Source organism: Hemibagrus wyckioides, linkage group LG05 (assembly GCF_019097595.1).
Source record: "Hemibagrus wyckioides isolate EC202008001 linkage group LG05, SWU_Hwy_1.0, whole genome shotgun sequence".
In the NCBI taxonomy this organism is placed as follows: Eukaryota; Metazoa; Chordata; class Actinopteri; order Siluriformes; family Bagridae; genus Hemibagrus; species Hemibagrus wyckioides.
Window position 1 is genome coordinate 20,334,259 of NC_080714.1, and position 22,023 is coordinate 20,356,281.

At 35.9% G+C, this 22,023-nt stretch overlaps 2 protein-coding genes across 5 annotated transcripts in view; both read right to left on the reverse strand.

Annotated features, from left to right (window-relative positions):
• Window positions 1-9,277, reverse strand: part of rap1aa (RAP1A, member of RAS oncogene family a) — a 13,883-nt gene extending 4,606 nt beyond the window's left edge. Inside the window, exons 1-5 of the mRNA XM_058390020.1 lie at window positions 9,149-9,277; window positions 1,981-2,068; window positions 1,669-1,737; window positions 961-1,017; window positions 560-700 (exon numbers count right to left, since the gene is read on the reverse strand). Of these exons, the coding sequence (XP_058246003.1) occupies window positions 560-700; window positions 961-1,017; window positions 1,669-1,737; window positions 1,981-2,037 (324 nt within the window). The 5' untranslated portion in view covers window positions 2,038-2,068; window positions 9,149-9,277. The remainder of the gene's footprint in view (window positions 1-559; window positions 701-960; window positions 1,018-1,668; window positions 1,738-1,980; window positions 2,069-9,148) is intronic.
• Window positions 9,278-10,244: 967 nt separating this feature from the next.
• LOC131353198 (CMRF35-like molecule 1) lies at window positions 10,245-19,109 on the reverse strand. 4 transcript variants are annotated; one of them, XM_058390019.1, is made up of 10 exons: window positions 18,925-19,109; window positions 18,262-18,600; window positions 17,909-18,013; window positions 14,192-14,423; window positions 13,528-13,866; window positions 13,114-13,218; window positions 12,886-12,939; window positions 12,582-12,683; window positions 12,412-12,464; window positions 10,245-11,875 (listed from the first exon to the last, which is right to left on the reverse strand). In XM_058390019.1, exons 4-10 carry the CDS (start codon window positions 14,289-14,291, stop codon window positions 11,849-11,851), a joined length of 780 nt encoding a protein of 259 aa, XP_058246002.1. In that variant the 5' UTR covers window positions 14,292-14,423; window positions 17,909-18,013; window positions 18,262-18,600; window positions 18,925-19,109; the 3' UTR covers window positions 10,245-11,848. The 4 variants fall into 4 exon arrangements, with proteins under 4 accessions (XP_058246002.1, XP_058246001.1, XP_058246000.1 ...); XM_058390018.1 differs by having other exon boundaries at window positions 10,246-11,919; window positions 13,114-13,185; XM_058390017.1 differs by having other exon boundaries at window positions 10,251-11,919; window positions 17,909-17,980.
• Between the last annotated feature and the right edge of the window lie 2,914 nt (window positions 19,110-22,023).

Consider the following 22,023-nt stretch of genomic DNA (forward strand, 5'->3'; position numbering starts at 1 on the left):
CTCAGTCGGCGTGAATCTCTCATACAGACAACATCCGCGCGAGCGTACTGTTTACTATAGCATTGTAACAACGTGTGAGTGTGTAAAACTTTTTCATATTTTACGTCCAAGTGTAGTGATTTCTTTAGTACTGCAACAATGGCCCCATGAAGAAAAATCCAAAAAAGGAAGGTGACAAGAAGAAAGAGATGATTACGCTAGAAGTAAATTAATCATTGTTATTTGTTTCAGATATTAGGGACAATAATTTGTATATAAAATACCATTAAAAATGAATTTCATATGAATACTTTTGGGTATGTGCAACAGATCATCCGACTTCACATTATTTCCTATGGCAAAATTCGCTTTGCTATACGAGCTTATTGGATTACGAGCACTTTTCCGGAACGAATTACGCTCACAATCCAAGGTTCCACTGTATATATTTAACAGCATTTTCTGTGTAAAGTAGATTATTAAATGAGACCTCTGGTTTCTCAGGTTCAGTCTCAGTTAGGCTTAGGTTCAGGCTCAGATATGGTTAAAAATAAATAAATAATTCCATAGTAGTGCTCACATCCTCTGTGTCTTTGACTCTTAAGATCTGTTCTCTCAGGTCCTGAAGGTCATTAAAGGTGGACTGTGCTGTGATGGAGTAGACCAGGGCGAAGCCCTGTCCGTTCTTCATATACAGGTCCCTCATCGCTGTAAACTGCTCCTATAACAACACATACAAATGCAACAGTGTTTAAAGAGCCTCAACCACAGCAGTGAAAAATAACCACTAAATTTACCAGGCTCATCAGAACTGAATTATTTAATAATTGAACTAGGAGTCTCAAAATTCTTAAGTGACCATCTTACTGCATGTCATTTTAATCTGGGTTATTGCACTGGTTTTAGGTTTTACTGTGTTGTAATGAACAAAAGTATACTGTAAAAAATAAATAAATAAATAAACCAACAAACTTCACTTACTGTGCCTGCTGTGTCAAGGATTTCTAGCATGCATTGCTGTCCATCCACTTCTACTTGCTAGAATGAGAACCAGAATATGTAAGAATGCGCCAAAAAAGGTTAAAGCAAATGTAAGCAAACACAAGAGCACAGATTAGTCACAGGTAACTGATACAAGATTACTCAGATACTCAGGCACTGTGTTAAGGTTAAGAAGATGAACTGAAGAGGAATGAATAAATAAATAAGTAAAGTAAACATGGACTGTCTTTGTCTCAAGCTTCATATTTGACAGCCTGCATCTGTATGAGTGTAACAATCACCTATGGTTTTTTTTTTTTCTTTCAGTGGTTCCTGTGGGTACTGGTACGTACCCACATCTATGTGGGACAAATGTTTCAGATCTCTAGACGGAGGTTCCTTCACACATAAATCAACTATACCGACTGGTATAGTTTTTACACTGATTTAGTTATAACTGTTCCTTCTACTCTTGCAAAGTCGGCAATGAAATCTCTTTCCTAGCATTTTCATATATCGATTCCACAGATGTGGTGATTTGTGGAATACATACTATTGCTTATTGGTATCACATTGTTGCAGGCTTGAAGATAGAAAGGGATGTTATTTAGTGTTTTCTTAAACACTAATTTTGCAAATTACTGAAAAAGAAACTGGAAAAAAAAAAAAAAAAACCCACATATGAAATATACACTGTCAAAACCTTACCTTCCTATATGAGTCTTCTATTGTCGGATCATATTTTTCCACAAATATTCCCTGAACAAACTGCACTGTCTGTTAAGAAAAACAGAAGCAGAAATAACCACTATTAGGCAACTTCACAGCATGGCTGCACTTGTACACTCCAAAACAAATGAAAATTATTTTATGCACCAATGAACAGTGACCTGATCTAATAACAGTGTACGTTTGGTAGCTAATTTAATAAACCTGCAAGAGTCTTCAAAAATTGGTTTGACACATTTGAAGATCAGCAGCAGCATGTACTATAGATTAGCATTCGTGTTTTCCTCTTACCAGTGCAGATTTCCCCACACCTCCAGAGCCCAAGACCACAAGCTTATATTCACGCATGCTGGGGTCTCTCGGCACACACCTCTACAGCCTGCAAACAGAGAGAACAGATATAAGCATGAAAGCCAGTTCAGCTGTTTATGAACTCATGATGAGCTTATGAAATCATGATATATTTGTTTACTTTCTTCATGATGGGAATCAATCATATTAGCAATACAATAATTAATAAAACAAAAAATAAACTTAGAAAGTACAGATGATTTGGTGAATACAGTGAAATGTAGACTGTGTTACAAAAAATGGTTTTAAACGTTAGAGGAAGAGGTCAAAAGGGAACGTTTTATGGTTTCAGTCCTGGTTGCCATTAATACACAGAGTCTGCAAGTTTCAGACTTCTATTTCAATTCCTGCCTTCTTCTCCTCTCTCATTTACATCTCCACCAAGTTGTCAAAACAAGCCTCTAGCTTAGCCAGGACATTTGATTGATGCTCATTCTTGACTCTTTTGCACTCGCTTTCAGTCCCAGAAAGTCAGTGAAGATTTTTCCAAAATTATTTCAGAAACTCAGCAAAATTTTTGGACATGTGAATGACCTTTGGTTACATTAGGCCATAAATTAAATTGAAGATAAGTGGCATCATATGATGGTATGACTGTTTGACTCAATATGTTGCACTAGTTCTGCCCCTTATTTTGTGTTTTCCTGAAAGCTCCCTAGCAATAACATAACAGATAACAGAAATGAATCAGTGACAAATTTAAAACCACTCACTTGCTTGCTTACTCTGGGTCTCTCCCCGCTCCATTTCATGCTGAACAAGCCATATAAGGACAGCAAACCTACACTCTCTTTCCCCTCTCAAAATCATTTGGCATCGCTCACATTTACTACGCCCCACTAAACCCTTAGTCACACACAAGTTGTTTATTTATATAAAAAAAAAAATATGAATTCAAGAGACACAGATGCATCTGCATTTTCATCATGACCCTTTTATCAAGCCATCCAGAATATATGAATATGCCCCCAACCTACATAAAAAAACAAGCATTGCTCCTTATTTCATTTTAATAGAAGTTAGTGGTCATTCAAAGCAGTGATTAGGTGCAGTGAAAAAGGAACTACATTAGTACATTCAATTGTAATACTGGAACATACGTGGCAGTTTGACTTATTTCTAGTTGAAAAAACAGACAGATGATGGTGAGAGTTGCAATTAACATCCTATAAGTTGACTCTATGACATGCTATAGGATAGCAGTTAATGTAATTATAGCCCCCTGATAAAACAGCAAAATAAATAAATAACAGCATGGGTGTTTTGACATGAGAAATAAGCCAATGCATAATTCTTGTTTTTGGTGGGGATTTTCACTTAGTGACAGTGAAGGACTGTTACATGTTAATCCCCGCTTGTTAACAGAGTCTTGGTAATGGCTTGTGTGTGTGTGTGTGTACGTGCGTTTGCAACTAGAATAATGTGGTAAGTCAGGAACTAAAATAATGCAGTAGAAGAAATATGAGCTAAAGAAAATTAAATCAATGATGTCTTGCATAGGGCTGTGAGACCAAATTTAACATCAAATACTTTTCAGCAAACCTAACTAAATAAAGACGGTATAGAAATACTGCTCATTACATACAGTCTAGCAGTGCCAACCACACACACAGATCATTAGCATTGCTAATGCACGCCCCTGCATGGGAGCGAGATGGCAGAGTGGCACGAAGCAAGCATTGTCCTCTTTCACCAGGAAACAAATAAGCACTTGTATTAAAGTGAATCTGTATAAAACTAAAATGTGCCGTATTACACATCTAGACAAGATACAGATTTAAACTGAAATATCATATTCATTATAATATAAATATCATAATTAATATCATATTAATTAAAGGACACAGACAGCAACAGTAATAGAATGGTGTATTAAGTGTATTCTAACTGTGTGGGCTTGAACATACCCGAACATGCTACTACAATTGCTGGGTGCTGTTAAAGCTCTGACACTTCTAGTGCTATGTATTAGGAAGGAACAAAGTTATGGTAAGTGTGAAATGGTCAGCAGTCTTGCACATGCATGCATGTTAGCAGCAGCTCTGTATCAATGGCAGCCATGTAGATAAGCTGGCTGTTTGATAAATGGCAACAAAATAGTAGAGCAGTAAACTGGAGACTAATAACTGTTTTGCACTACTGATAAAAGTCTAAAGTGTTTGCAAATAGCGCTTATTATGCTGCTTTATCTCTCTCACTCACTCGCACACAGCTGTCGTAAACTGGCAACGGATTAAATAAATCAGATGGAAACCATTTTTGGCTTTAAAGACAAAACAAAAAGTTAAAGTGCATGAATCATATTTTAAACTTTCAATCTTTTCAGGTTACATTGCTTTTATCTATTCCATCACACCATGTTACATATAAAGGAGACTTGAATATATTAGTAGTAAGGCTACATTAACATTTTGTGCATTCTAACTGATGCATGACCAATAAAGCTTACTAGGAAATGTTTTGTGAGCTCCGTGACCAGTCCTTTTACAAATTATCTTCTGAAATATCATAACTGTGAAACTGATGGTCAATAGTGTATTGTACAGTACAGCACCACACTTTGGCTGCTTTTGGACATACACCAAAACAAATTATACTAGTGCACACAATTCAAAAATATCAAATATCATATCAAAAAGAGAGAGAAGCCAATGTCTAGTTCATAATGCTGAACACTATCCACAGTGATCTTCAACTGCTCAAACTTTGGGGTTTTTCTGAGTGTGAGGATTGGCCACACCCTATACAGCAGCCTGGGGAGTGTGCAAAGAAACTCAAACGTCCTGCCTAAACACACACACAGGATGTATGCAGGATACCTCAACTAAAACAGGTAACAGGAAAAGAAAACTCAACAGCAACAAGTGACTGTATCTGTGTTTTCAATTATTGACTCATGGTTACATTTGTACTAGTAAAATAAACCAAGAACTTTTAATTAAAACAAGTTTATGTAGCTTGATTGACTTTCAGGAATAAACAGACTTTAAGTTTTAAAAAAAGAAAAAGAAAAAGAAGTTAGATTAACAAAAAGTCAAGCTCATGGATATCTAAGCCCACAGTAAATAGCTCACCACCTACAGAAACATTCCCGTATGGACCAGAAGACCCAGAACAAGAGATTACTGTTCCACACCTGCATTCACTCAATAGTCCATAAAATCCAGAAGCAGCCTTTATTCTCAGTCATCAGTTATGTTGTCTGTAACCCATAAATGGTTTGTCAATCACTTGGCTATTTTTTATTAACCCCCCCCCCCCTTTTTTTTTTTTTTTAAATATACACGTGCTAGTTTTGGTGGCAACATACTAGGCCTAGGTGATCAGTTATCAGCAGGGTGATGAACTTATTTCATTATGGTGCATCACTTTTTTCCTTTACTAAGGAAAACTGTTTACCAAAAGTAAAACTAAGTCAGGGTTTTCAAGTTTTTTCAGTGCAAACCTGAACACATTATAATTTCAAGTATGCACAATCTTTGCTATATCTCTTGACAACAGAAATTATGGCTCTGGCACTTTTCAAGTTATAGACCCTAAATATACCCAGCTAATTGTTGACTATAACATATTGTGAATGTATACATCCATTTTCAGATGAGCAATTTGCTTGTTTGGCAATGTGATCACGTTTTTGTCAATACTGTGCAACATGGCCAAGGAGAGACAAAATCTAGATGCCTGTTGTAATCAGTTCTAAAAATGCGACTGGTAATCCCTACAGTCTAACCTACACAAAGCCACACAGGGAACAAGGTTCTACTAAAATAAAAAAAGTCACCTAGTGTTAGTGATTCACTTCATGAATTCTTCATGAAATAGTGATCATGATTTTGGCTTAGAATTGGGTAGATCATGTTTTTATAACATTGATATATTACATGTTTTTAATACATTCGTGTGCTCCCATGAGCTTGGTATTGCATAATTGTGTACATGTATTTATGATAATTCCTGATTCAAGCTAATGCTTGATATTAGGGATATTTAAAAGAATCATCAAAAAGTTCATTATTCTATTTGCCGTATTTTACATACCAAGATCGAGACAAAATGAAAACGGGTCACCACTATATGGCTTATAACAGGTCTGTGTCTACATACAAATCAACCAGAATCCCTGACCACTGAAACCAGACAAGCCTCAGATATATTTTATGTTTGGACATCAGTCACACTGAACACATCATTTTCTGACATGCCCTTGCGACGCATAAAAAGAAAAAGCCAGAGGCCATATAGAAAAGGCTGCTCTGAGCGGTCAATTTGAGAAAGTCCTCTTTTTTTTTTTTTTTTTTTTTTTTTAAAAATACTACGAGTAATTCACAAAACATTTTAGCTCTAAAACCTAAGCAAACAGCATTGTTTTAATTGCTTTGACAAAATAAGAAATAGCTTACTTTTTCATTAAACCTACCACATAAAGTGGCCAAAAAATAAATAAATAAATCCTCTAATCAGTTTCCAATGTGCCACAAATACAGACTGGCAATCGATTCAACACACAGTAACAGTAACCTTTTATTTTCCCACACACAAAAATACTGCATTAATTACAGATGAACTATCCTCAACAAAACAAACAATGTTTAAGATAAGTGCATTTTTAAACAAATTTAAACATTTTTACCCCTAGGAACTTTTAGTTCTGCATTTAATTTCTTGAAAGAAAATCTGTGAATATGATCTCAGGTCTTTAGGTACAGTCCATTTTACAGGCCACACAATCAAAAGTGTATGTGCATTTGTTGAGCTCTCTCCATATGTAATATAAGATCAGATGCATCAAAGATAGACAAAGAGTCCATGAATATAAAATGCAACACACACACACAAATCCCAGGAATAAAGACAGCAACATGAACTTAAAATAGCATCACTGAAACCAAAGCCTTAAACACTCTGAAAACTCCTTCCATCCTAATAAGTCAAAGTTCTTAAAAAAATAAATAAATAAAAAATACAGCATACATGCTCTAGCACAAGCACGTTGTATTGCTCTGCTCAAAGTAATCATGAGCAAGGCCTATATTAAACCAGGTTACATCATGTTACAAACCTGTAATGAACAGTTGAAGGGTGTTAGTGAATCAGACAGGCCGCTGTCAGGATCATCTGTTCAGCTGCCTGTGTAACCAGTGAACATTATTAAATGCCACTGTGAGAGGTTGCTAAGCGCTCGAGAGGCTTCCTGGTATTTACACACTACTAAGCAGATATGGTCCAACAAATTATTAACATTATTAGACATATCTGACCATACAGCACCGTGGACAGAGCTGGACACACCTGGATTAAACCCAAAAAATAAGGGAGTTTGTCTGATGAATCTTTAATGGCTTGGCAATTTATTACAGGCCTTCAGTTAATCTTTGTTAGGCAGCCTAGCCATAATTAGCACCATGACAGTCAGCACCCATGATTAACCTTGCATACATGACTAGAATTTGTGTGTGACACGAATCGAGAGCTGAAAACAAACTAAAAAACAGTTTGTGTGTTCAACCAAACTAAATAAAAGTAACATATGCCAACCAACAGGTATGATTAAACTTGTTGAGGCATTTCATTTAATGTCATGATTATCACTGAACACATCTATATACATGTACTACAGAGACTGGTTACATTTGGTCAGAAATAAGAACATTTGTTTTGCAATTTTTTAATTAACTGCTATTCTGAAACGTTTAAAGCAAAAATAAACTATCATTCATTGTCTTATGTATACGCATGTGTCCAAAAAAAAAAAAAAAAAAAACCTAATGGACATTCCTACAATTCACGTGTTTTCTTATTTTTACGAATCAGACAGTTTTACTTCTGCAACTTTTGCAAGCATTCATAGAACTACACAATAGGATACACATTAAAGGCCTGCAAAATTCTGGTTTTACTTGCAACTTCTCCAACTTCCAGGGGAAAAAAAAAAAAATTGCTCACTTACACAATGAAGGAATAGTTAAAATAAAATACAGAACTACAGATAGGAATGCACATACTACATCCTTAAATGTTTCAAACATCATTAGCAAAAATCAATAACAATAATATCTGCCAAATGTATTACAGTGGTCTGAGCCAGTCCAAAGAAACACCATAACAGACTGCACCTACTACCACTACCAGTAAATAATAACAATAATAACAATAATAATAATAATAATAATAATAATAATAATAATAATAATAAGATACTGTGAGAAACGCCCACCAGAGCATCAGTGCCATGATTAGTATAATTCATTACAAAACTTCAAAAGCATATGGGCAAGAGTTGTGTGTGTGTGTGTGTGTGTGTGTGTGTGTGTGTAAATCACTCACTGGTTAGTTAGAACTACAACATGAAAACATTCATATGTAAATAACTAGCAAAGAAATAACTGTCTGTTGTAACTGTAACAGAGCTAAACCATGGCAGGTTTCGTCCATTTTAACAAAAACAAAGTAAATTGGTAACAAGGCTCTGTGAAAAGTGATCTAGTGATTAATATGAAAGCCAATTTCTAAACGTTATACGCTGATTAGCTATAAACAGAAATGCTTTAAAGAAGTTTTTGCTAGGTTAGCTAAAGCCGAACTCAATGGGGACAGCTATCTGACGACCAGCTAGCTAGCTAACTAACTTAGCTAGATAACGCACACCTAGTTGCACTGGGAAGCTACGCAAGTTTTATTTCCCTCCAGCTGTCATCTCTGGGCAACCCTTTAGACCACAATACACCAGATACGTCTCTGAAGACCACACAGAAAGTTGTCGCTAAATGTGTAGCGGCATCTCATCTTCCGCCGCCATATTTGAGCGCCACTCTTTCAGCTTTAGCTTGCTAACCCCGACCAGTGCAGGCTAGCTAGCTAGCTAACCAAACACTGTGGTGTGTTTATACGGGACTAGCGACGCCTGCTAGCTACCTTAGCTCACTAGCTTTGCGCCGGCCGCGCGCCTCAGTAACACCGTATTTTTCTGTTTTTTTAAGTTTTGAAGCTGTTCATATTCACTCGAAACTCTGTTACTGTGACTGTTGTTCGTGGGTATGGCGCTGTCTCGGGACAGACTCGTACACACGACCAAGTTTGATGAAGAGATAAAGTTAGCCGTGGAACTCACCGTGCGTTGTTTCTCGCCGCTCCGCCTGGCGCTGAGAGCAGCGACTCCGAGCTCGCGCCTGTAAACGTCATTCTCCTGCTTCCCACAGCGTCCTTAAAAGGGCAACGGCGGAGACTCTGACCCGAGCAGCACGCGCACACACACACACGGCACTCCTCACGTATTAAAACGACAGTGTGAAGGCACGTGTGCACTTAGTTAACAGTTTATACACCTACAGTGTAACTGCCTTCGCTGGTTATTTTACTTATTTTATATATACTGGTACACTTTTGTACAATCTGTTGATATGCATTTGCTATACAAGGAAAAGCCCACCCTAAAACACATTAAATATGTTTATATTTGAAATATTTGCGCAGGGTGTAGCCAGACGTTATACAAAGAGGGGTGGCCAGGTTAGATCGGATTACTTTATTGGGGTGTGGGGTAAAATGATAATGTGCACCCATAGAAAATGGCATCATGTGGCTAGTATTGAGAAGAAAGTTGAAGCATTGGAATCTTATCTGCTACCTGGATTAAGTTTGTGGGCTCAAGCTGCACAATCTGTGACTAGGTTTGAGGCCTGCAAATATTAATTCTTGTTCGTGCTGCCAGACCGTATTAAAATAAGCACCATATCACCCCAGAGGCTCAGTAACTTAGCCTATACAACATACTAAAGATTGTGTCAGCTCCTGATTTGGTATGCAGGGAAAACTCCATCCAAAAACACAATTCTTATATGGAAATATATGTGCAGCGTCAAGCCTGATATTTTACCAAGGGCCAGGCTTGATCCAGCGATGATCCGATGACAAAAGGTCAAATCGAAGCAATATTAGTTGGTTGTCAACCACGTTACAAAAAGTCATAGCTAACATAACATTAGTATATGTTATCATATGAAGTACACAATCCTAATAAATTCAATACCATTAACCAACAATAGCTAGTAACACACTGAGGAAATCCCATGTTATTGTTTGGGGTCAAGAAAAACTTGAAAAAGAAAAAGAACAATTTGCTTTGCTCTTGTGAGACAATCAAACAAACTTCTAAAATCACTACATTATTGACATAATAGTGTTTTACTGAGGTGGCCAGAGGATTGGCTATGCTCCTGGCTAGGAAAAATATAGGACACCACCACCAGATTTTTTTTTTTAAATATTGCTTCTTTTAAACCATGATTCTGCTTATATGGATTTACTGTTGCATAATTTCAACATCTATTATAATCGTAAAATCATAGATAACTGAAGATTTGATGTTGTATGGATAAATGAATAGGAACAGTTTGACTGGCATGGATTTTTATTTAAACTTCTTAAATTGTAAACTATCAGATTATACCCAAAGTACAAATCCAAGGCAGTAAATGAAATGGTGACAGAAGATAAGTGTTCTGCAATGGCCAAGTCAGAGCCCTGATCACAAACTTGTGGAATGACTTGAAGAGCCTTGTGTACAATTTGGTACAACTGGAGCAACAATCTATAAAATCAGAGAATGGGACATAGTTTTATACTCTTACAAGCCCTCTTCCCATTTCCTCTTCCCAAATACTATTTAACTATTTAGGGCCCCTTATTCCACTCATGAGCCTTGGGTATTCAGTTACACTGTCCCCCTTCTATGACCTCTATACATACTGTCATAAATTGGATATTACAAATTCAGGTTCCTCTTCAGAAGACAGTATTAGGGTTTGACCCAAACTAGACCTCAGGAATTCCCAGAAACAGTTCCTGACTACTCTTTGTTCAAATATAGCTGAGGAAACAGGTGTAGTGAAGGAGAAGGAAACATCAGACCCCCCATGTCTCTCTCTCTCTTTCTCTCTTGCTCTCTTTGTATGTGTGCATAGGTTCTACCTTCATCCTTCATCACCATAGTCCATCCAATGTAGTCCTATTATATGCATGAATTATCCTGTACATTTAAATAATAGCGTAAATGTCTGGGAGAACTTATGACTACATGAGTACAGAACTTATTCCATTTTGAACCTTTATTTTAAAGAAGATATATCTATATAATTAACTGTTCGTATGTCTTAAACGATTTGATAATGTCATATAAGTAGATATTCATGTTACATATAACTGATTTTATTAGCTTTGTGTTAAACCCATGTCAGACATAGAGAGTAATATACTGAGATTGTTACGTTTTATGAAGCCTTTCATGTGTTAGACACCTACATCGTGTCAGAATGTACAAAGTGTCAACCACACTGAATTTACCATTTTACACTGGAGCATTTCACAGTTTAGCCACTTTTTGTAGGTGCAATCATTGAACATTTACTCAGACATTAAGAATCAAAGGAAGCATTACATGCATGCAGGATGGTAATACTGTATATGCCATGCATCACACCGGAAGTCCTGTGTAGAAGACCGTGCGTTAATTTGTCACAGGAAGTTCAGTCTTATCTTAATGTGCATCTAACAAATCATGTCAGGTCAAGTCTTGTTTGTTGTTTAAGGAATATATGAGTGTAAATAAAACAGTCATCAGCTTAAAGGAAAGAAAATTTGTGTCCCTAAAAGAGTGCTTATTTTCCTGAAATGCAGATTTTACCTTTGTGTATTATGCACCATACATATATAAGGTGCTGTAACTTTTCAGTGAGGAGCAACAAGAGAGTATGGACTGCAATCATTATCTGCTGAAGCAGGGAGCTGAATGGTGCTGTAAGTGGCTGAAGATTCATCTCCTGTAGCTGGACCACCTAAACTATACACAGCCAAAATCTCATCATACACATGACAAATGTCCTCCTTGGAAGAAAGAGGTTGAGAGAAATAGCAGTTAGTTTCAGTATAGACAAGATATACTAATGTATACAGGATGCCATTAGCACTGACATCACTATTTCAATGCATGTGTATAAATGGATAGATACAACTTAGAGGCACTTTTGAGAAAGTTCTTAAGAAATGAAGAGCTTTCTTTGCACTGATTTACATAATTTATATATTTAAATATATATACTACTAAAGACCTTAACAGTATCCAGTCCAGTGCATTTGGAGCACTGGGTGCAAGGCCAGAAAACACCTGGTCCATTAAAAGGCACCACACACACACCTACTGGTATGTGTTTAGGAGGTGAGGACACAGGGAAAACATACAAAACCCTGCCCAAATAATAGCCCAAGCGTAGAATTAAAATGTTAGTATACTTAACCTGCAGTGTCCAAAGAAAAGTTATCATTTAGTGAAAGCAGATATGTGCTAGCAGAAAAGCTTCAGTACTCAATATAACATACCTGATCAGGTGGTGCTTGTGAAATTTGGATTTCAGAAGCAGGTGCTTTCAAAGCTAAATAACAAATAAAAAGAGATTCATGCTGTTTATGGTACCAGTAAAAACATTTATTCAAGGAATCTTTCTATTACACATTGGATGTGTACTTCTAATCATACTCTTCTTACTTACATGTGAGGTTTGTAGATGTTTTCCTGTAGAGAATCACAAGAGTTACAAGAACACAGCACAGCAGAAGGCCCAGCACTCCTCCGCCAACAGCAAGCAGCTGTCCTGTTATAAAGAAAATAATTGAAAAATTGAAAACATCTTGAAATTAATTGAAAAGTGAAAAAAAGTCATTCTGGATGCCTATAAGCTGTGAAAAGATCAACTTGATTTGAATAACACATTTATCCAGGAACCCAGTTTAAACTCTAAGCAGGCAATTAATATTAAATACTGCAGAACAGACTTTTAAACATGAACTGTTTACCGTGTGGGTCTACAGAAGTTGTGGATGAAGTTTGTTCATATGAAGTGAAACAATCTGAAAAGAAATAAATATCTACATTGCACAAAACTTTCCACATCATGGAAATTTGGGTATTTCCTCTTTTTTAATAAAAGGAACTAAACATTTAGTACAACAATCAAATTTGTACAAAACGTAGCAAGGAGTTGTCTAATTAGAGCGAAATGAATATGAGTTCATGTTCCCCACCTGCAGTAGCTGTTGTGACTGTTGTGGCAGAGGGAAACTCTGCAACTTCAGACCTTTGATTCTGCCTGGACACTGGAGCATGTGTAGACACAGGTACTGTTATGTCTATGAAGTAGCATCAATCACAAACACATTAAGCTGCAGTACAGCTCAGATGAAGGCAGTAATTCACGAGCTGAATTTAAACTTCAGGGCCGAAGCAGAATATTGCAAAATTATTCATATTAATTCATATATTACTATATATATACTTATATATTATTATATATTAATATTACTGCATTACTTCATATTTATTCTGCTGCACATAATTCTGATAATTTTATATCAAATCATATATTCATATTAGATCTACAATACAATCATAAATATTATTTCAGATATTCAGAAGTAGGAAATTACAATCATGTATACCTTTAGTGACATTAAGCTTTACTTTAATCAATATGTCATATCCCCATTTATCCACTCCACAGTAATAAACTCCAGAGTCCTTTAATCTGAGGTGTCTGATGGTGACAGAAAAACTCCGTCCAGATGGAGTGTTTAGTGCAGTGTATCTTCCCCTAGAGATGGCCTTATCAACCTTCTGAGATTTAATTAAGACGTCAGAAGAATAGCATGGATGACGACAGAAGTACATGGGTGTATATCGATATCCATCAGGGTATTTACAGGAGATATCCACACTGCCTCCTTCTGTTCCAGTAAAAACGCTTTCAGCCTTGGTCTTCACTGTCACACTTATCAAAACTTAAAAAAACAAACAAAAAAAAAACAGAGAAACATTATAAATGTTTCCTCAGTGTAACTGGTAACCAACAATAAAAATGTTGCTATATTAAATAAACTGAAAGCTTGATATTACATTTTCTTTGTATTTACTAAAATAAATCTCAGTTTAATATTTGGCAAGTTACAAAAGTCAATGTTTTATATCCTTTTCATATAATTCTAAGTGTCATTAATACTAACTCTTGAAAACTCTTGTAAATATTACATAAATAGTAATGAAAATCTGCCTTCATCAAACATGATGTTCTGAAACAAAGTGGATAAATAAGTGTAATTCATTCACCTTGAAAAAAGGACAGAGTCCTCACAAATGTCTGCATTGTTTTCTTCACATCACCAGAGTTCTTTCTAACCTCAGCACAGCATGCTATGGAACGATACATTTTTGGTCTGGTCTAAAATGTTGTGTCTAGTCTTTGAGGTGAGCTGCATGTTGTAGGAGTCAGCAGAGGAGGTCTGAAAGAGCACTTCTGGTTCTTCACAATAAGCAGGAGGAAAAAGCAGTGCTGTAACCACTACAGGAACCAAACACAGGAAACATTCGTTACATCAGAGCTCTGATTCAACACATTTTTCTTTGTTGTTTGAGTTATATATGAACATTATGAAATTCCTCTCATTTTTTCCTGACCTGAACATATACATAATCATACAAATGATAAAATATTAAACAGTGGTTGAAAAAAAACCTACTTTTTTTGGCTTGCTTGTGTATAGTGATGGGCTCTAGATCTTGGAAAGGAATGTACTGCCATCTCTCTGCAAAACCTAGCTATTACATTCATGAAACTGACATAAGTTTCCGTTTTAAAACTGAGAACACCAATCTTCTCGGAGACACTGTTAAGACTATCTCAGCATAAATTATATTCATACCATTGTTTTCTGTTCATACAGAGTTATAGACTTAAGAGGAACTCAAACAGAATGAATCAAGACAGAGAATAGAGTGTTGTTTTAAAAGTTTTTTAAAAATTACATGTGAAATATTGTTCAGTGGATAATTTGTTTTGTAATTTTGTAGAATTTTGAATATTATTACCACTAATATATACAACAGAACTACATTGTTGAGCTCTGTCATATCAACATTCTACTAGTCATGCATCTAATGCAACTGCACTGTTTGAACACATATAGAGAGCACAGTGGTTGCATGACCCCATTCTTTCATGGAGAACGTGTGCCGTTACCAAGACAGGGATCATCTGCACAATTAGTGTAGTGATTCTGATTAACCCAAAATAAAGATTGGTTATTTATGTATTATTTTATAAAAATCTTATTAAAAAATGTGAATGCTGCAGCCATGGTCTGCAAAGGGCTTAAAAGCATGTACGGGATCTCAAGGTATCAACGAGGTGAGCTTACATCCTTCCAAAATTGACAAAAGAATAAGGTAAAACCAGAGAGGCTGCAAATAGACCTCTGGCAACATTAAAGGACCTGGCCAACTCAGAGGACAAATACCATAGAAGTCTTATAGAAAACCTGTAAAAATCACTTAAAGTGTGCTGTGAACAGGAGATCTCTTTGCAATATGATGAATCTGAATCATTTTTGCAAGGAAGAGTGAAATTTCCAAATCAATATGTGCAAAGTTGGAAGACTCTTTAAAGGCTGAGTGCTGTATTATGAGCAAAATATTAGTTTAAGGGTGTACACAACCAGGTTTTTGTACGGTTTCTCTTTTACTCTTTTTTTTTAAAAAACATTTCTATTAAATATTTTTTTCACTTGAATCATTTTGGTTGCTGTACCACATTAAAGGTGGAAAATGATCTGATATGATTTGTCTTAGTTTAATATTTTATATCACAAATACCTGCAATTTTAACAAGGGTGTGTAAACTTTTTATATCCACTATATATTGCCTGTTTTGTCTCTTAATAATGAAATATAATATCTGAAGAATAGAGATTAATATACAGAGATTAAACATCTCTGTGGTCTTTCTGTAAGGTGAATGCTCCATTTCACCTTGGAACGCGAAGCCACTTCAGCCACTTTGTGCAGGTGCAGTCATGGAATATTTTGGTCAGACGTTATGGCACTATAGTATCAGTTTGTAGTCAGTGGTGATGAGGTGTGGGTTAAGCTCAATGTGCATTCACTTTGCAAATGCATAACATGCATGTGTCTGCACAAAAGGTGTAAGTTAACGTGATAAAATTAGACTCAAAGTCACATCGAAAGTACTGGGTACAAGCCCACATGTCACATTACCACAAGATGTTTTAGAAACCTCAGGCCTCGGAAAATGTGTCCTTCATACACAAAAGGTCAAGTCTGGGTTTTTGCTTGTTGTTTGGAGGACTAGATGATGATGATAATATGTTATGACCTTAACGAATTTAAATGTGAGGAATAAAGAATTAGTGATCACAGGCTGCCCACAAGTGTATGTGTGTAAGTGTGTGTGTCTATGTGAGCGCATGTGTGGACAAGCATCTCATACAGAGTGTATTCCAGCCTTGACCTTGGATTCTGCTTTGCCATGTTTCTAACAAGAATAAACTGATTAAAGAAGTTGATGATAATGGAGATAAATGAAACAGCAATCATAATTTTTTCTTAAATGCTTATATGCACTAATGTATCAGACACCAGCATAATGTTTAGCTTTTAGGTAACACCCCCTCTGGTTTTTTGTTCAAGTTGAATACATCTTTTCACCCTGGAGCTTCTCAAAGTTCAGTCACTTTCTGTAGGTTCAATTCTGGAAGATTTATCAAGATTCAAGATATTTATTGGTCATGTACAGTTTACTCACAATTCAGTAAACATTAGAAGGAGACGGCAGGTTTTATGTTAACCATTTAATTCTTAATGTTTGATTAATTCAAGGACACACTTTGTTTATTAAATAGTCAATTAGGAATGTCATTAAAATGCAAGTGAATAGACAATACTGGAAAATAACACACATAACACAGCTATCATTAAAGAAAAGCATGTGCTGCTAAGGAAGGTTTAGTTTGAGCTGTGGATGACATCTCTTCATATAAAATATCTACAGTGTACATGGTTTCTTAGAAACAATTCCTCTTGTACTTCCTCTTCTTGTACTTCCTCTTTTCCAAGAAAAGGATCTACATGTCTAAATGAATTTGTATCTAATTATTATTCCAGCTATTACTTTGCTGATGTTGCTAATTGGTTAACAGAAACATAATGAGGAGTTCACGAGTTGGAGTGTACCAAATAGGTATTTAGGTCTTACAGGCAGTACTTGCTATCTCTCTGAGGGCTTTGATTCTGCTTCAACACTGGACTACAAGTGGACTCAGTAGGAACTGCAGAGAATAAAATTTAAAAAAGTCATCTGAAGCTGCAGAATGGCTCAGATCAACATGGATGTAAGCTTTGCCAAGCAGAGAAACAAATCTATTGTTTAACTCTATGTAACTTCATATACTTTACACAATAGTACATATTCTAATAGGGTGGGATTTTAGGATTTTCCTATTCGTAGAGGGCAGAATACACATTTATTTCCACTATTTACAGTAGTTGTTATCATTGTGAAGCCTTCAGGTTGCTCTGTAGCTGCAGTAGTAGATACAGTAGGAAAGGTTTTGAGTCAATATAAAACCATAAAAAACTACAAACCTACATTATTGCTCAAACTAAGTAATGAATTCATGAACCTTTAAACCTAATGGCCTCAAGCAGATTAATATAAAAAAAATTCAATTGTACATCAAACAGTTATACTGCATACACATTAACTGATCTGCTGCTTGCCAAATAAACTTCATTTAAATTTCTATTCACATCTTATTTGTGACTAAGATCAAGAATGAATGTGAGTTTATGTTCCCGAGCTGCAGGGTCTGTTGAGATTGAGTGATGAGGCTGAGTTGTTTAACATTGCACAAAACTTTCAAAAGAGTCATGGGTATTTCTTGTTATTTTTAATAAAAGGAAGTAAACATTTAGTATAACAATTATTATTAAGTTATTAGAGCGTAATGAATATGAGTTCATGTTCCCCACCTGCAGTAGCTGTTGTGACTGTTGTGGCAGAGGGAAACTCTGCAACTTCAGATCTTTGATTCTGCCTGGACACTGGAGCATGTGTAGACAGAGGTACTGTTACATCTATGAAGTAGCATCAATCACAAACACATTAAGCTGCAGTACAGTTCAGCTCAAAGCAATAATTCACGAGCTGAATTTAAACTTCAGGGCCGTATATACTTATATATTATTATATATTAATATTACTGCATTCTACTGCACATAATTCTAATAATTTTATATCAAATCATATATTCATATTAAGTCTACAATACAATCAAAAATATTATTTCAGATATTCAGAAGTAGGAAATTACAATCATGTATACCTTTAGTGACATTAAGCTTTACTTTAATCAATATGTCATATCCCCATTTATCCACTCCACAGTAATAAACTCCAGAGTCCTTTAATCTGAGGTGTCTGATGGTGACAGAGAAAGTCCGTCCAGATGGAATGTTTAGTGCAGTGTATCTTCCCCTAGAGATGGCCTTATCAACCTTCTGAGATTTAATTAAGACGTCAGAAGAATAGCATGGATGACGACAGAAGTACATGGGTGTATATCGATATCCATCAGGGTATTTACAGGAGATATCCACACTGCCTCCTTCTGTTCCAGTAAAAACGCTTTCAGCCTTGGTCTTCACTGTCACACATATCAAAACTTAAAAAAACAACAACCCATAAAAAAAACAGAGAAACATTATAAATGTTTCCTCAGTGTAACTGGTAACCAACAATAAAAATGTTGCTATATTAAATAAACTGAAAGCTTGATATTACATTTTCTTTGTATTTACTAAAATAAATCTCAGTTTAATATTTGGCAAGTTACAAAAGTCAATGTTTTATATCCTTTTCATATAATTCTATATGTCATTAATACTAACTCTTGAAAAGTAAATATTAAATAAATAGTAATGAAAATCTGCCTTCATCAAACATGATGTTCTGAAACAAAGTGGATAAATAAGTGTAATTCATTCACCTTGAAAAAAGGACAGAGTCCTCACAAATGTCTGCATTGTTTTCTTCACATCACCAGAGTTCTTTCTAACCTCAGCACAGCATGCTATGGAACGATACATTTTTGGTCTGGTCTAAAATGTTGTGTCTAGTCTTTGAGGTGAGCTGCATGTTGTAGGAGTCAGCAGAGGAGGTCTGAAAGAGCACTTCTGGGTCTTCACAATAAGCAGGAGGAAAAAGCAGTGCTGTAACCACTACAGGAACCAATCACAGGAAACATTCGTTACATCAGAGCTCTGATTCAACACATTTTTTTTTGTTTGAGCTTGTTGTTTGAGTTATATATGAACATTATGAAATTCCTCTCATTTTTTCCTGACCTGAACATATACATAATCATACAAATGATAAAATATTAAACAGTGGTTGAAAAAAAAACTACTTTTTTTGGCTTGCTTGTGTATAGTGATGGGCTCTAGATCTTGGAAAGGAATATACTGCCATCTCTCTGCAAAACCTAGCTATTACATTCATGAAACTGACATAAGCTTCCGTTTTAAAACTGAGAACACCAATCTTCTCGGAGACACTGTTAAGACTATCTCAGCATAAATTATATTCATACCATTGTTTTCTGTTCATACAGAGGTATATAGACTTAAGAGGACTTAAGTCTATACCTAAGAGGAACTCAAACAGAATGAATCAAGACAGAGAATAGTGTGGTGTTTTAAAAGTTTTTTTTTTGTTTTTTTTTTTTAAATTACATGTGAAATATTGTTCAGTGGATAATTTGTTATGTAATTTTGTGGAATTTTGAATATTATTACCACTAATATATACAATAGAACTACATTGTTAAGCTCTGTCATATCAACATTCTATTAGTCATGCATCTAATGCAATTGCACTGTTTGAACACATATAGAGACAGCACACTGGTCACATGACCGCATTCTTTCATGGAGAGTGTGTGCCATTACCAAGACAGGGATAATCTGCACAATTAGTGTAGTGCTTCTGATTAACCCAAAATAAAGATCAGCTGTTTCTTTATTATTTTTTTAAATCTTTATTTGACTTTTAAAAAAAAAAAAAAAAATCTGAATGCTGAAACCAGGGTCCAAAAAGAACTTACAAAGCATGTACAGAATCTCAAGGGATCGATGAGGAAAGCTTACATCCTTCCAAAATTGACAAAAGAATAAGGCGAAACCAGAGAGGCTGCAAACAGAACTCAGAGCATAGATCCCATTAAAGTCCTATAAAAAAATCCATGAAAATGACTTAAAGAGAGCTGTGCACTGGAGATCCCTTTGCAATATGATAAATCTGCAATTTTTGCAAGGAAGAGTGAAATTGCCAAATCAATATGTGCAAAGTTGGTAGACTGAGTGCTGTATTATGAGCAGAATATTAGTTAAAGGTGTGCACTCTTACACAACCAAGTTTTGTAGGGTTTCTCTTTTACTCTTTTTTAAAACATTTCTATTAGTTTTTTTTTTTCACTTGAATCTTTTTGGTTGCTATATCTCAATGACTACTGTCCCGTTGCACTCACACCCATCATTATGAAGTGCTTCGCGAGGCTTGTCATGAGGCACATCAAGAACCTGTTGCCACCCTGTCTAGTGCATTGCATATCGTCCAAATCACTCCACAGATGATGCCATCAGTACAACCCTCCATCTGGCCCTCACACACCTGGAACATAAGGACTCATACATACGAATGCTGTTCATAGACTTCAGTTAGCATTCAACACAATCATTCCTCTGCACCTGATCGAGAAGCTGAGTCTGCTGGGCACCAACACCTCCCTCTGCAACTGGATCCTAGAATTCCTAACTGGGAGATCTCAGTCAGTCTGGATCAGGAAGAGTATCTTCAGCACCACCACACTGAGCACTTAAGCTCCTCAGGTCTGTGTGCTCAGTCCACTGCTGTTCACTTTGCTGACTCACGAATGTGCAGCAATGCACAGCTCCAACCAAGGCACACGTCACTTTACATTGATCTTGTTTACTTGCGCACAACACTTTAAATATTTGTATATTTGTATCTGTTACAACAAAAATAACTTCTGCTGCTATTACTTACTGTCCCTAACCATGTTTCCTCACTGCCTAACACTGTCAAGCACTATCCTTTTGCACATAGTCGGTGTTATGTGTCTTGTTTGTCTGCACTGTCTTGTCATCCTGTGCGCTTATGATTAGTTTTAAAAGAATTGCACCTTAAAGTATAGTTTAGCTCTATGTTTGTCCACGTCACCTGCACTTTGTTTTTGTTCTATGTAGCACCTCTGGTCCAGGAGGAACGTTGTTTCATTTCACCATGTACTGCATCAGCTATATATGGTTGTAACAGTGGTGGACCGTCAGGGCCAGCAAGGCTTTCTCTGCTGGCCTAAACAGCAGTGAACTGAATCACTGACTTGCACTTTGATTAGATAATTGGAGTAGTCCAGCGAACAGCACAAACTAAACAAAATATATATATTTTAACTCACAATGGCTGACAGAGGAGAAGAAATCGATTTGGTCACGGACCTCCTTTCAAATGCATTTTCAAGGTGGACTTTTCAAGAAAATCCTTTTGATTCTTCAAAATAGTTGGTAAGCTTTTTCAAGAACCATTTATGCTTTTGCATAAATGCACATTTATTACATCTGCACATTTGCACATTTCAGGACTGTGCACACAATACAACACATAAACATACATGTTGCACAGTCTGCTTCCGTTTACATACAAAGTGGACTTATGCACATCTGCACTTTAAAGATGGACAATACCATTGCTCTCATCACCTTATTCCACTTTGTGACCACCCCATACTGCTGCTGTCTGCACCTTGGACACCTTGGACACTATTGCACACTACACACTTCACTTTATATAATTTTGCAAAATTTTGTACTGCTGCTGTCTGCACCTTGGACACTATTGCACTACACACTATTCACTTCATATAATTTTATATAATTTTGCATAACACAGTTGTTGTATTTTACACTTTCTATATACATATTCTATATACATATATACCATACCTTACTTTATTTATATTTATTATATTTTATTCTATTTTATTCTATTTTATTTTTTACTTACTGTG

Coding starts and splice junctions, on each gene's coding strand:
- LOC131353198 (XM_058390017.1), bottom strand. CDS start 14,291: ATGTATCGTTCCATAGCATGCTGTGCTGAGGTTAGAAAGAACTCTGGT. Junction 12,684..12,885: donor AACTTCTGTAGACCCACACG/GTAAACAGTTCA, acceptor TCTTTATAACAG/GACAGCTGCTTGCTGTTGGC. Junction 12,465..12,581: donor AACATCTACAAACCTCACAT/GTAAGTAAGAAG, acceptor TTTGTTATTTAG/CTTTGAAAGCACCTGCTTCT.